General features: G+C 43.7%; 1 protein-coding gene across 1 annotated transcript in view; it reads right to left on the bottom strand.

The window, feature by feature from the left end:
• SGCD (sarcoglycan delta) overlaps positions 1–15,332 on the bottom strand; it is a 341,247-nt gene that overhangs the window by 106,333 nt on the left and 219,582 nt on the right. Inside the window, exon 4 of the mRNA XM_084839249.1 lies at positions 14,962–15,081. Within this exon, the coding sequence (XP_084695375.1) occupies positions 14,962–15,081 (120 nt within the window). The remainder of the gene's footprint in view (positions 1–14,961; positions 15,082–15,332) is intronic.

Here is a 15,332-nt window from a genome sequence, read left to right as displayed (position 1 = left end):
TCTCAAAAGAGCTCAAAAGCAACAATTGGCCAGACAAGACAACAAATGTATGTCACTGAATGGGAGCTGACATATCATGAGGTGCTAGCAATAAACAATTCTTTCAGAGAGATAATCGGTACTAACAGAATAGGCTACCGAGAGGCAACTGTTCATCATGAACTGTCTGGGAATTTATCTTCCAATGTGTTACTGTCTGTTACCGTGCTCTGTGAATGCATGATCAGCAGAGGCAATCCATATGAAATGTCCAGTCAGATGCAACTTCATAATTTCATCACTCAACAGTGTGCACCTAGAGAGATCACTCTGTGTCTCATGAAAGTGAAAGAACATGGTGAAGAAGGTTACTTAACGTTTAGAAATGAATGGTCTGTGAAGAAAACTAGAAAAAAATGTGGACGTCATTACAAAAGTGAAACTACCAACAATGGAGAGGGAAATAACATTGCCTATTCCAAAATCAAAGTCTATGCGCTAGGCTGCTACAAAAAAAAAAGATATCGCTCCTGCTGAAAGAAGTGTACATATTTACTTATTTATTTAAAAAAATTCTTGGCTGCCTTTCAGGGCAGAGGAGGCCCTCCCAATTTATTGCTCACAGCAATAAATACATAAAAAGTTAAAATATTAAAAGTAATAAAAACATAAACACAATAAAATAGTAAATAAAAGCAACAGTAAAAGCTGACAATAAAACCAACAACAACAGCAATAACAGCAACAACAGCAGTCATATCAAGAGAAGGCCAAGGTAAAATAATAAATTTTTAAGGCCTTCTTAAAAGCCTGCAATGACATAGCATGGTGGACCTCCGATGGCAACTTGCTCCAAAGATGTGGGGCCACTGCAGAGAAGACCCTCTCACATGTGGTCACTCACCTAACTACTCTCACGGGTGGGCAAATGAGAAGGGCCTCTCTTTTTTGATTTTAAAGTGCGGGCAGGCTGATATGTGTGAATTAAATTGTGAGATTAAATTGTCTTGCCCCCACCAATACTTGGTCGGCTGCATTCTGCACGAGTGGGAGTTTCTGAACCATCTTCAAAGGTAGCCCCATGTACAGCCCATTACAGTAGTCTAGGCTGGAAGGGACTAGTGCTTGGGTAACTGAGGCAAGGTCCATCTTCTCCAGATAGGGCCATAGCTGGTGTACCAACCTAAGCTGGTTAAAAGCACTCCTGGACACCGCGGCCACTGGGGCTTCCCCAGGAGGACTTCCAGACTTGGTCTTTTAGGGGGATTGCAACCCCATCTAAGACCAGTTGTAAACCTTCATCTGAAGTAGTTGGTTTCCCAACTCAGATACCTCCATCTTGTCAGGATTAAGTTTGAGCTTGTTCACCCTCATCCATCCCAACAGCTTCCAGCCACTGATTCAAGAGTTCCACAGCCTTCCTGGGAAGTGCAGATGGAAACGAGAGGTAGATATGAACAGTAATCAGGAATTGCAGAGCATCTCTGGGGAGAATATATAATTCCCTGTTTCTGAAAGTGAGGAAATGTAATTCTACATCTCAAAGCCACCATAGATGTCTGAAAATCTAAAACTCTAGAATGCAAACAGGAAATCAACTAGAAACAAAGCAGTATTTTGAGAGTGGGCTTAGGTCCTGTTATCCTAGAATCACAGAGTTGGAAGAGACCGCAAAGATTTTCTAGGCCAACCCCACAGCCAATGCAAGAAATCCACTACTACAGCATCCCTGATAGGTGGCCATCCAGCCTCTGCATTTTTGAGATGAGGTGAGGAGAACTGTACAGTGTTCCTAATGTTGCCACACCACAGAATTGTCTAAGGAGACAATTCCCTAACAATCCCCAGCATGGAATTCTACTTTTTCACAGCTGCTGCACACTGAACTATCTCTACCATGACCCCAAGAACTCTCTCCTGGTTAGTTACCACCAATTTATTTTATTTATTATTCAGATTTATATACTGCTTTCCAGAAAAGTATCCATGCAGTGAGCATAAAATACAATAGCATAAAAGCAACCATAAATATAACAATAAAAACTACACAGTACGATTAATCAGCAATAAAACTGCACACACTATTGTGTGCCACAAACCATAGCTGGCTGGGTCACACTTCAGGGAAAACCTCTGTAAAGAGATGACTCTTCAGAAGACATCTGAATGTCAGAACTGAGGGGGCCTATTTAATATCAGTTTGTCAAGTGTTCCAGACAGTGGGTGCTCTACTACAAGTGCTCCTGAGGTGAACCTCCGGAGAACGTGAAACCCTCAGAAGTGCCCCCTTTAATGATTGCAGAGAGCAGGCAGGTGACATAAGGAGTGAGACAGTCCCAAAGATAACCTGGTCCCAAGTTGTTTAGGTTTTTATATGTTAACAACACCATCTTGAACTTGGCCCAGTAGCTTATTGGCAACCAGAGAGGTTCTTCTAGCAAGGGTGTAGCTTGCTGTCAGAAGGAAGCTCCGGTTGGCAGCCATACCCCTGCATTCTAAACCAGCTGCACCTTCCGGAGCAAGACCCAAAGTAGCCAGTCATACAACACGTTACAATAATCCAGTCTTGAGGTTAACAGTGCCTGTACACTGAGGCTAAGCCATCATGGTCCAGGAACGGCTGTAGCTGGCGTACAAACTGAAGATGGTAAAAGGCATTTCTACCCACTGAAACCACCTCAGCCTCAGGTGACAAAGACGAGTCTGGAGTACCCCCAAACTATGCACCTGCTCCTTCAGGGGGAGTATAACCCCATCCAAGACAGGCAACTGACTTTCTTCTCGGATCTGTGACCCACTCAATCACGGTACTTCTGTCTTCCCAGGATTCAAGCTCGGTTTATTGGCCCTCATCCAGCATACCACGGCATCCAAGCAGATGGTCCAGAGCCTGCATGGCCACACCTGATTCAGATGTTATGGAGAATTAGAGCTGGGTGTCATCTGCATACTGATGACACCTCACTCCAAATCCCTGGATGACTGCTCCCAGCAGCTTCATACAAATGTTCAACAGTGTTGGGGATAAAATAGTGCCCTGCAGCGCCTCATAGCACAACTGCCAGGGGCCAAGGTGCACTCCCCAATGCCACTTTCTGAGATTGACCCCATAAGTAGGAATGGAATCAGTGAAGTACAGTGCCCATGATACCCATCCCACAAAGCCAATCTAAAAGGATACCATAGTCGAGCAAGGTTACATTCCCTCTGTCTCTCTCTCAATAAAGGTCCTCAAGTAGGGTGACCAAGGCTGATTTGGTCCCCAAAGCAGTCCTGAACCCAGATTGGAAAGGGTCTAGATAATTGGTTTCATCCAAGAATGCCCACAATTGCCCTGATACAACCTCGTCAATCACCTTACCCCCAAATGGAATGTTCACAACTGGGGGGTAGTCATCACAAATCCTCAGGTCCACGGGAGGCCTCTTTGGGAGTAGTCACCCCAGCACCTCCTTCAAAGCACCAGGTACCACTCTCTCACACAACGAGGCATTAACCACACCCTGGACCCACCCACCCAGCCAAACCATGTTGGCCTTAATCAGCCATGAGGGACAGGATCAAAAGGGCATGTGATTGTCCACATGACTGCAAGCACTTTATTTACATCATTAACTGAAGCTGATCCCACAAACAAGGCTAGATGGGGCATTGGACACCTCACTTGGGTCTGCCGTAACAGTAGCATCTAAGTTACTTTGGATTCAGATGATTTTATCCTCAAAGTGCAATGAAAAATCATCACAGTGGGTGCCAGGATTGATTCTGAGCTCAGGGAGATAGTTAGCAGCTCAGATTCAGAAGAGGAGCAGCCAGAACTGGGGGAGTTTTTTTCACAGGCCAGTTCAGATATGGGTAGGTGTGCTTCTCTGGTTACCAGCTTCCAGATGGCCGGGCATGAAACCCTCTGTGAGAAACAGCGAGCAGGAGGAGGATGGGCTTGAGGACTGTGACCTCAGAGACACGAGGTGGTGGTGCAGAGCTAAGGAGGAAACATCGGGGCAGAGCTCAGATGGTCGAACTGGTTAGTGATGCGTGAGTGGCTATGCAGGGAAGCATCGTGCGAGGGGCGGGACCTCCCTCCCTAAGTTAGCCTAGCCAGACAGCCGCCCTTTCAAACTGCGGGCAACTTTAATTTATTCCCATTTGAATCCCCTGGAGGCATTCCTTTGTAGCCAGAGAGTCTTCGAGGATTTGCATCTGTAATGAAACTGTGAATAATGAATTAAAAGCGTGAGACTGAAGCCTCTCATTTTGTGTGTGTGTGAGTGCTTGAGGAAGGAGCGGCCCAAGGGATTTGTGACAGTGGGCCTCTGAGGGCTCTAAAGGAGCTGCCTCTGGGGTCTGCAAACTCTGAACCTCTCTGAAGAGCTCCGCTGGCTGCAATGGAGGCTGCAAAACAATCCCTTTTTCTCAGCCTGAAAAGCCACATGGGAGATACAATAATGTACTCTAAACAGTGTTCAATCAGCTTCGGAGCAAGATGTCTGGCACCTGTGCTCTAGTTGTTTTCCAGCCTGCTTTATTGCCCATAACTCCACGGGGTACCATGGGGCAGAATGGGTTCTGCAGAACTGGAGAGGACCCTTGAGAGCGATCGATGGCCCTTCGCATCTTACCATTCCCCAGGGCTTTGACAGAATCACCAGGTCTACCCACTGGAAAATCCCCCAGAACACTCAGGAACCCATTAGGTTCCATAAGTCTGCATGGGCGCACCATCCTAATGGGCCCGCCCATTCGAATCCCACCCCATCAGTATATATGTGAGGTTGGGATGTGTGGGTTTTTTTTTGCCCTATTGTGCAGCACTCTACACTTAAGTCCACTGAACTTCACTTGCAATTTTCTTGCCCATTCATCCAATTTTGGAGAGATCCTTTTGGAGCTCTTTGTGGTCTGCTTGACAGCCAGCATCACTACGTCATCCCCCTGTGATTTTATTTAAAAACTGTGTTTAAAAATCAAAGGGCAAGGAAAAGCACCTTCACAGCCCTCTTACATCATCGAAGGAGCTGATGCCTGTTATGCCAGCCTGCCCTCCAAGGTGATTTTTCCCCTTGGGACTGGAAGGTAGCAGGCCAGAGTAACCAAGAGAATCATTGCCTCCACAACAGCATCTGAATAAGGCTTAGAGGTGTGGCTTCTTCCTTCCACTTCTGACTTGACTGCTATGAAGTTACATACAGGCTGTGCTATGCTGGGGAGATGACAAATCTTTCCCAGTCACAGCAAAGCTTCTCTCTCTCTCAGCACATGCTTCAAAACAAAGCATTGGGTTGCATCCATGAGGGGCCCAGAGGCATTCTTGGAAATAAAGATGGTGTTGGAGGCTCACACTTTGCTTTGCAGTATGCCAGCTTAATATATGTATTTTTTAACAAATCAGGAGGGGCAGGGAGCCAGAGCAATATCAACAGAGGTTTCTGTGGGCACAGTGGAGCCCATGGGTACCCCGTTGGGGAAATATGAGCTCTCTTTGCCATTTTTGGGGCACAGTTTAAGAGACAAGATGATGATTAGTTTAACAGTAGCTTGTCTCTTTAGCAGCAGGATCTGTGGTGCCAAAGAACACATTATTTGACATTTGTGCCAAATATGACACCAGAGCAATGCTCTCATATCTCCTGAGGATGCACATCTCTTCTTCTGAGTCAGCCATGTTCTTCCAAAAGATGTCATGACCTCTGAGAATATTGACTGTAGCATGTCAGCTGCAGTTGTCTTAAAAGGCTAAATTAAGCATTTGACCACAGTTTAATTTCTGAAGAAACTCATGCTAATTTAAATTGCTTTACATTTAATTAAAATGCATTTGTATAGCGATAATAATGTAACTTTGGTAATTAGTATCAAGTGGCATCTAGAGGGCATATTTAAAAACTAATCTGGAGAATAAATAGAGCTAATTAGCAGCTAGAATAATGCTTTATGATTATCTTTTGTTTATAAGTGCTATAATGTTCACATATAATGTTTCATTACATGAAATTGGTACTTAATGTATATCAAAGCTATTTTTCAATGTTCTTTTATTAACGCATCTCTTAGATATGACTTTTCCCCCTAGATGATTTGCATTTGTTTAAATTCCAACGAAATAAAAAAGGATCAGCAGAAGACATTGTTATCTACAAAACAATTTATTAACATGCTATGTTAATAAATGTGGCAGTGACCATTCAGAAATTGGTGTTGCATTTTAGAAGTAATGCATAGTTGCCCAAGAATGTTCATTTAGATTATAGGGGCAACCTTTCATCAAGTCTGTAGTATAGCAAAATTCACTCTATCGCTTTAGAATTGCTGTGGTCTAACCTTTAGTTATTTCAGCAAAGGAGATCGTTACCTTGTCGTGGTGCTGGAGTTTGAGCACCTCAGTGATGTTGTGAGCTAAACCATGACACCCAAGATGGGAACGTCATGGCAGAGAGGTCAGACTATATACGATCCCTGGGGAAGGAAACGGCAACCCACCCCAGTATTCTTGCCATGAAAACTAAATGGATCAGTACAACCAGAGATATGTCGGTATACCATCGGAAGATGGGACTCCCAGGTTGGAAGATGGTCAAAATGCTACTGGGGAGGAACAGAGGATAAGTTCAACTAGCCCCAGATGTGATGACGCAGCTAGCTCAAAGCCGAAAGGACGGCTAGCAGCCAATGGTGCTTGTGGTGAACGACGAATCTGCTGTTCTAAAGATCAACACACCATAGGAACCTGGAATGTAAGATCTATGAGCCAGGGCAAATTGGATGTGATTACTGGGGAGATGTCAAGATTAAATGTAGACATTTTGGATGTCAGTGAATTGAAATGGACTAGAATGGGCCACTTCACATCAAATGACCACCAGATCTACTACTGTGGACAAGAGGACCACAGAAGAAATGGAGTAGCCTTCATAATTAATAATAAAGTGGCTAAAGCAGTGCTTGCATACAATCCAAAAAATGATAGAATGATCTCAATTCTAATTCAAAGTAAGCCATTTAACATCACAGTGATCCAAATATACGCCCCAACCACAGATGCTGAAGAAGCAGAAGTAGATCAGTTCTATGAGGATCTGCAGCACCTACTGGATAGTACGCCAAACAAAGATGTTCTTCTCATTACAGGAGAATGGAATGCTAAGGTGGGTAGTCAAATGACACCTGGAATTACAGGCAAGCATGGTCTGGGAGAACAAAATGAAGCAGGACATAGGCTGATAGAATTTTGCCAAGACAACTCACTGTGCATAACAAACACTCTCTTCCAAAAACCTAAGAGGCGACTTTATACATGGACTTCACCAGACGGTCAACACCGAAATCAGATTGACTACATCCTTTGTAGCCAAAGGTGGCAAACATTCATGCAGTCGGTAAAAACAAGACCTGGAGCTGATTGTAGTTCAGATCACGAACTTCTTATTGTACAATTTAGAATCAGACTAAAGAGAATAGGGAAGACCCACAGATCAGTTAGATATGAGCTCACTAATATTCCTCATGAATATGCAGTGGAGGTGAAGAATAAATTTAAGGGACTAGATTTAGTAGATAGGGTCCCAGAAGAACTATGGACAGAAGTTCGCAACATTGTTAAGGAGGCGGCGACAAAAAACATCCCAAAGAAAAAGAAAACCAAGAAGGCAAGATGGCTGTCTGCTGAGACACTGGAAGCAGCCCAAGAAAGAAGGAAAGCAAACGGCAACAGTGATAGGGGGAGATATGCCCAATGAAATGCAAAATTCCAGAGGTTATCTAGAAGAGATAAGGAATTATTTTTAAACAAGCAATGCGCAGAAGCGGAAGAAGATAATAGAATAGGAAGGACAAGAGACCTGTTCCAGAAAATTAGAAACATCGGAGGTAAATTCCAGGCAAAAATGGGTATGATCAAAAACAAAGATGGTAAGGACTTAACAGAAGCAGAAGAGATCAAGAAAAGGTGGCAAGAATATATGGAAGATCTGTATAGGAAGGATAATAATATCGGGGATAGATTTGACGGTGTGGTCAGTGAGCTAGAGCTAGACATCCTGAAGAGTGAGGTTGAATGGGCCTTAAGAAACATTGCTAATAACAAGGCAGCAGGAGATGACGGTATCCCAGCTGAACTGTTTAAAATCTTGCAAGATGATGCTGTCAAGGTGATGCATGCCATATGCCAGCAAATTTGGAAAACACAAGAATGGCCAACAGATTGGAAAAAATCAACCTATATCCCCATACCAAAAAAGGGAAGCACCAAAGAATGTTCAAACTATCTAACAGTGGCACTTATTTCACATGCCAGTAAGGTAATGCTCAAGATCTTGCAAGGTAGACTCCAGCAATTCATGGAACGAGAATTGCCAGATGTACAAGCTGGGTTTCAAAAAGGCAGAGGAACTAGAGACCAAATTGCCAATATCCGCTGGATAATGGAGAAAGCCAGGGAGTTTCAGTAAAACATCTATTTCTGTTTGATTGACTATTCTAAAGCCTTTGACTGTGTGGATCATAACAAATTGTGGCAAGTTCCTGGTGGGATGGGGATACCAAGTCATCTTGTCTGCCTCCTGAGGAATCTGTATAACGACCAAGTAGCAACGGTAAGAACAGACCAGGGAACAACGGACTGGTTTAAGATTGGGAAAGGAGTACGGCAGGGCTGTATGCTATCACCCTACCTATTCAACCTGTACGCAGAACACATCATGTGATGTGCTGGGCTTGATGAAGCCACGCCTGGAGTTAAAATCGCTGGAAGAAACATTAACAATCTCAGATATGCAGATGATACCACTTTGATGGCTGAAAGCGAGGAGGAGCTGAGGAACCTCATGACGAAGGTGAAAGAAGAAAGTGAAAAAGCTGGGTTGCACGTAAACCTCAAAAAAACCAAGATTATGGCAACCAGCTTGATTGATAACTGGCAAATAGAGGGAGAAAACGTGGAGGCAGTGACAGACTTTGTCTTTCTAGGTGCAAAGATTACTGCAGATGCTGACTGCAGCCAGGAAATCAGAAGACGTTTACTTCTTGGGAGGAGAGCAATGACAAATCTTGATAAAATAGTTAACAGCAGAGACATCACACTGACAACAAAGGTCCGCATAGTTAAAGCAATGGTATTCCCCGTAGTAACCTATGGCTGCGAGAGCTGGACCATAAGGAAGGCTGAGCGAAGGAAGATAGATGCTTTTGAACTGTGGTGCTGGAGGAAAATTCTGAGAGTGCCTTGGACTGCAAGAAGATCAAACCAGTCCATACTCCAGGAAATAAAGCCAGACTGCTCACTTGGGGGAATGATATTAAAGTACATTAAAACTGAAGTACTTTGGCCACATAATGAGAAGACAGGATACCCTGGAGAAGATGCTGATGCTAGGGAAAGTGGAAGGCAAAAGGAAGAGGGGCCGACCAAGGGCAAGGTGGATGGATGATATTCTGGAGATGATGGGCTCGACCTTGGGGGAGATGGGGGCAGTGATGGCCTACAGAAAGCTCTGGCATGGGCTGGTACATGAAGTCACGAAGAGTCGGAAGCGACTGACCGAATAAACAACAACAAAAACCTTTAGTTAAGGCAGTGCTACACCTTATTACTGTTGCAGGAAATACCAGTGTTACACTGGAGATATTCTGCATCAAATATGTAAAGTATGGAGTGAAATATGTACATGGTACCAGTGAAGGCTGGTGGCTCCAGTTTTGGAGAGGCGGTGATTCCATTCTGGGTTTTAGTTTGAACCAGCAAGAAGTCTAAAGAATGGGTGCAGCACCTTGGATAGCACCTTTAGACTTCTGGCTGGTTACAACTAAAACCAGAATGGAATCACCGCCCCACCAAAACTGGAACCACCAGCCACCGCTGCATAGTACACATGTCTTTAAATATCCATGGTTATCCATCTGTAAAACCTAGGGCCATCAGTAATGGGTGATATTTTTTTTTTGTATCTGTCGGTCTTGCTTTGGCCTAGTGAAACATTTAACCATTTAAACATATGATATGTGTTTCCTCTAGCCTGACACAACTGATTTATTGTGGTGAAAATCATCTTGACCACATTGGCTGAACATCCAGGAACGTCTGAGTCCCATAAAAATCAATGGGACCTCAAAAACACTAGAATGCAATGATGAACAGAATCAAGGGTATTGAGAACTTACCCCCGAGTGCATTTATTGACTTGGAAATAATGAATTCATTCATCTGAGTTTGGACCAGAGGTCTCCTTTAATACGAGATCTTGTTCTATGTATATGAGTTTTTGAGTGTGTGCGATACCAAAGTGTATCGTGGGAGCTGTAGTTTGGAATCGCTTTGTGCAGCGTGAGATTATGCATTACCACGTGATGTAGGCCCTTCCTGATGGATTGGTTTTGCGTGGCCTGCCTGTGTGATGTGATGTCTACTCACCAATCACCAGTCTATGGAGGACATAAGAAGATAGACCTGTAGAGTCCTCCTCCTCCTCCTCATGGAGCCACAGCTTTGGTGGCGACAAAGACAAATTGGTGGATGCACCAGACCATTCAAGGGCTAAACCAACCCACTCAGCACACGCACAGATATTGCGCTGTTTAGATGCAGACTGCACATGCGCCAAAGATCTCAAGCAATTCTGAACATAATAGTGAATTTGTGGTACATTGATTCAGGCTTGCCACAAAGGTGAGCATTATGAATGGATGAGTTTTGACCAACAAGTTGAATAACTGCGAAATTTGATGGCATCGCTAAACTAGGGATATATCTGGATAATTTATAATAGAGCCATCAGCACTAGCATTCCTTGCACAATTAAAATAGAAATCTGATTAAATCATTGCTTTTAAAATCTATGATTAATGGATTGACCATTAGTTTTATCAGTGCTGTTAGCTTTTGTATGAATAGACAGGGATTCCAGTGCTACCAAGTTTTCAACATGCTACAAAGTCCTGTGAGGTGAAACTGAAGCCTATCAGCAGTGGATCTCTTCTGATATGGTTATTCCTCATGGTGAATGCAAATATTTGTTATTATTTATAAAATAAACACAACAATTCAAGAAGATTTTACTACTTGGACTAGGAAAAGTTTGCAAGATTTTTCAGATCCTTAAGGCTGTAAGAGCCTCTGAAATCAATGATACGTAAAGCATCATTAATATCTATGGGTATCTTCCTATTAACCTCAACAGGATATGGATTATCTCCTAAACGTTTCTGTCAGCCTTCCCTACTCCCATCACCAGCACGAAAAATGACCTAATTTGTTTTATGCTCAGAGAGGGTAGCTTGAAAAGCAAAATATGCCTTGCTGCCTCCTGTTTTTAAAGTTCTAATTTTCAGATCTTCTGAACAGTGTTCTCCCCACCACACCCTTCCCAGTGCCTTGTTGGAAAAGTCTTTAAGAATTCAAAGCAAGAAGCGCCAACCTGATTGCTTTTGCCACTTTAAGGCTCCAAAGCTGCTTTGGAGAACAAACGTTCAGATCAAGCTTTGAACAAGTACAAAGGAAGGAAGTAATTATCATTAACAAGATTAAAAGCAGAACACGTGCTCAATAACTGCTTCTCTAACCTCTCCAAGAGGACTTTCATGCCAGATTGCAGTCTTATACTCCTCCTGTTGTAACAAGAGACATGTAAGGCAGTAACAAGAACAAGTCAAAATTGTTTACATAGCAAACAGACACCAGAGGTACCTGGACTTTGCCAATGCTGAACAAAGTGATTAGTAGATCTCTTTCTTCTTTCCTGGACTAGCTGGACTATCCTCAGACTAAGACAAGACCAAAGAAATATGTCACACTCCAAGCACTGTCTGCAAACGTCTCCTCTCAAAGTTACCCTATATAAAGGTTCTGATGTCATTGGGCCGATCTACATTGCGTTTAACCCGACAGGACACCGAATTCATTCCTCAATGAATTCGGTGTCCCGTCGGGTTAAACGCTCTCGCATTAAAACATGATTATTCACACTCACTCATTTTCAGTGCTTCATCGAATGTGCAAGCTCGGTTCGAAGTTGTGAAGCTTCACAACTTTGAAGCTTCGAAGATCATGCCTCAATTAAAAAAAAAAACATCACGGAGAAGCCCCGATTCTGCAAGCATAACGCCTGAATTTTAAAAAAAAAACATCCAGAGTGGGGGATAGGAGGGGGTAAAACTTAATCTCATTTGAAGGGATACAACAACCCCCTGCTCAGTGCAGGAAGCCTGATTCCCAGGTGGTCTCCCATCCAAGCACTGATGGGGACCGAACCTGCTTAGCTTCCGAGATCAAACAAGCGTGTACACATCCAGCCCTTTGCTTATTGCTGAGGAAACAGGGGCTGCTGAGGAAGCTATGCGATCGGTAGCCGGAAGAAGACATGGGGCCGTCGAGAGCTGTGATTGGACAGGAGGGAAATACAAACACCGCCGCATATGGACAGGCGGGGGAGGGGACTATGACTGGATATGGTAGCAAAGGCAGAAAATCAGAGCACATTAAGGGGAAATACCAGGATATTAGGGTATTGAAAAAAGGCGGTAAGTGTAGATCCAGCCCTAGTCTCTTTTCTCCTTTGATATCTCTGTTTAAGATAGATAAACCTTGAGAGACATTCTCCTGCAAACATAAATAAAAATGGCACTAGAACTGTAGACGTATCTGCTTCTCGTTATGATCCAGAGACTAAAAGGTGGCATAAAATAAAACTGATATATTTTCAAAACATCGCTGTCTCCACTAGAGCAATGGAGAGAGCAATCCTACCAGGATCAGCAGCCACCTCTGAACTCAGGGGCGACTACCTCTCCAATGCAGGGCAGGAGAAGTGTGGAGGGGATCATCCCCTCTGTGCTTCAGCTGCCCTGCATTTGCAGCTAGACAGCTGATTTTGGCTGTCTTGCTGCGGGAAGGTGGAGTGGGGGAAGCGGCTGCCGGATGACACATTGGATGTGTTGTACTGGCATTTCCGCCTTCACCACCCTGAAACACCCCTGGAACAGCCCGTTTTCACCAGTCTGCACTCCTCTTCTGAGTGCGGAGTGCGGGGCCATTCCGTGCTGCCTACGAGGCAGAGCAGGAGGGGTGGGAAGGTCGGTTCCTGGAGAGTGATGTATCCTATGGCCATCTAGCCGCTGACTAGTGGCCATAGGATTGCGTCCTTAGTTTAGCCCTTAGAGAACTATCTAGTTACGTGGACTGCTTTTCTAAAAGTAATTTACATGTCTTTCTTTTCAGAATAAAAACAGTCATAAAGCACAACACATATGAATATATCACCAATTTAAAAGGAAGGGAACAGGTTATAGCTTCCAGTTACAAAGAACTGCAAAATGTTTTGGTGGTAAAGATACTTTAAGGGAGCAATCCTATGGCTGCTAGACAGCAGCTAGACAGCCACAGGTTATCTGGTTCCCAGAGAACCAACCTCCCCATCCTCCGTGCTCGCAAGAGGAGCATGGAGCGGCTGAAAAGGGGTGTGTCTGGGGGCGTTCCGGGGCGTGGAGGGCAGAAATGTCTGTACGACACATCCAATGTGTTGTACAGCAGCCTCCTCTCCTGCTCAGCCCTCCCGCGGCTAGACAGCTGCAATCGGCTGTCTAGCCGAAAATGCAGGTTAGGAGAAGCGTGGAGGGAATGATCCCCTCTGTGCTTCTCCTGCCCTGCACTGGATAGGCGGTTGCCTCTGAGTTCGAAGGCGGCTGCCTATCTGAATAGGATTGCGCCCTAAATGGTTTAAATAATCTTAGCTGTATCTTCAAATATTGATTAAAGAAATGGCAAAGGTCTAAACTGACGTTCCTTACAAAAATGCTAGCAAAAACATTGGAAAATGGCCTTAATGCAGGAAACTTAAACTGAGTGCGCAGGAGTACTGTTTGTAAGGACACAACATCATTTTATCTTTAAGCTGCAAGGCCTGAACTCCATTTACGAAGCAGTTGTTTAAAAACAGTCGTGTGGCTCACCTGCCATGCCCAGCCTGCAAAAGCAAGAGAAGCAATGAAGACCCTATATTTTGACAGACCTACTTTGGAATGAATACAATATTGGAGACTTGGTGGTTGCCACCAGAGATTTCCCACCGCATTATCACTGCCTCATCTTCATGGATTGAGTTCGACATGATTGGGGAGAAAGTTCTCACACTTTTGTTGCTAGCTGCAGCTTTGGATGACACCATACTCCTTCCTGCTGATACAGACTAAGTTCTTTCCCCTGCTCTTGGAATCTCAGGCATAGACAAACCCCCAGCAGGAAGAAAGTATGTGTATTTAAGCTAGGCATTTTCCATTTTGACTCTTCTGGATTAAGGGGTTTCTTTGAAAAGTAGTGATATAGGAGCCAGCCGCTGCAGCATGGCCACTGAGTAACACTGCAAATCCAGGGTCACGTGGGAAGCCCATTTCTAGAAACTGGAGGAACACTGGCATAGGAAGGACCATGCTGTCGGGTTTTCTCATATGACCCCGGACTTGTGATGTTACAGATAGGCATGGGAAGTAGCCCCACTGTGGGAGCTCCTGCCCTACTCTAGCAGCTCCTGTAATGCTGGAAGGGGAACTAAATGATGATGTGGGCAGCAGCACAATTCTTGTAGAAATGTGTTGAAATACAAATAGAGATGGTGGTGTCTTTTTGTTTGATCCAAAGTAGACTTAAACTGTGCCTCTGCTCATTCCTTAAGCCCCCAAATAAGGATCAACAGCAGTTCTTATTTTCTTTTAGGTCACCCTAATTCACATTCCTCTGCCAATATTTCTAACAATGCAACAAATTATGATGCTGATTGATGGTGTGACGTCCCTCTGCGGCCCTCTAGGAATTTGAGCCAGTTGTGAAGGTCATGAGCAAGTAAAGCTAAAAAATCCCATGACTAAGAAAGAACATTTAACCACTTCTTCCTGAAGCCAACAGGGAGATTTTCTACAAGTACCAGAAAGTAAACAAAACACCTAAAACAATTTCAAAAGAATATAAATATAGTGAGAGAAGCTTTTCAAAATATTGTTTACCTAAAACTTTCAGTCTCTCTGCTCCAACCACCACTTCATTTTCATCTGCAGAAAATAACAATTTTCCCGAGGTGGTTAGCACTTGAAATTTTTGGCTGTATGCTTCCACTGCTTTGGGACCTAAAGAGAAGAAAGAAAAGGTAATGGTCTTTTCGATTGCCATTATTCTGGAAATCATACATAACACACATTTACTGAATTTGATATATAGAAATGCAGGAGGGGAGTTCACTAATAATTTTGCATGTATCACACCATTTGAGAGATTAATAAACTCCATCTTCTGTCTTCTTCAGTATTCCTCTTAAAATATTTAAGAAAATACCATATCTAATCTTTGACAAAAATTCAGCTTATTTTCCTGCTAATTA

Source organism: Heloderma suspectum, chromosome 2 (assembly GCF_057233095.1).
Source record: "Heloderma suspectum isolate Gila_16-S chromosome 2, 16-S_ref, whole genome shotgun sequence".
NCBI classification, from domain to species: Eukaryota; Metazoa; Chordata; class Lepidosauria; order Squamata; family Helodermatidae; genus Heloderma; species Heloderma suspectum.
This window is presented reverse-complemented; position numbering and strand designations above follow the sequence as displayed.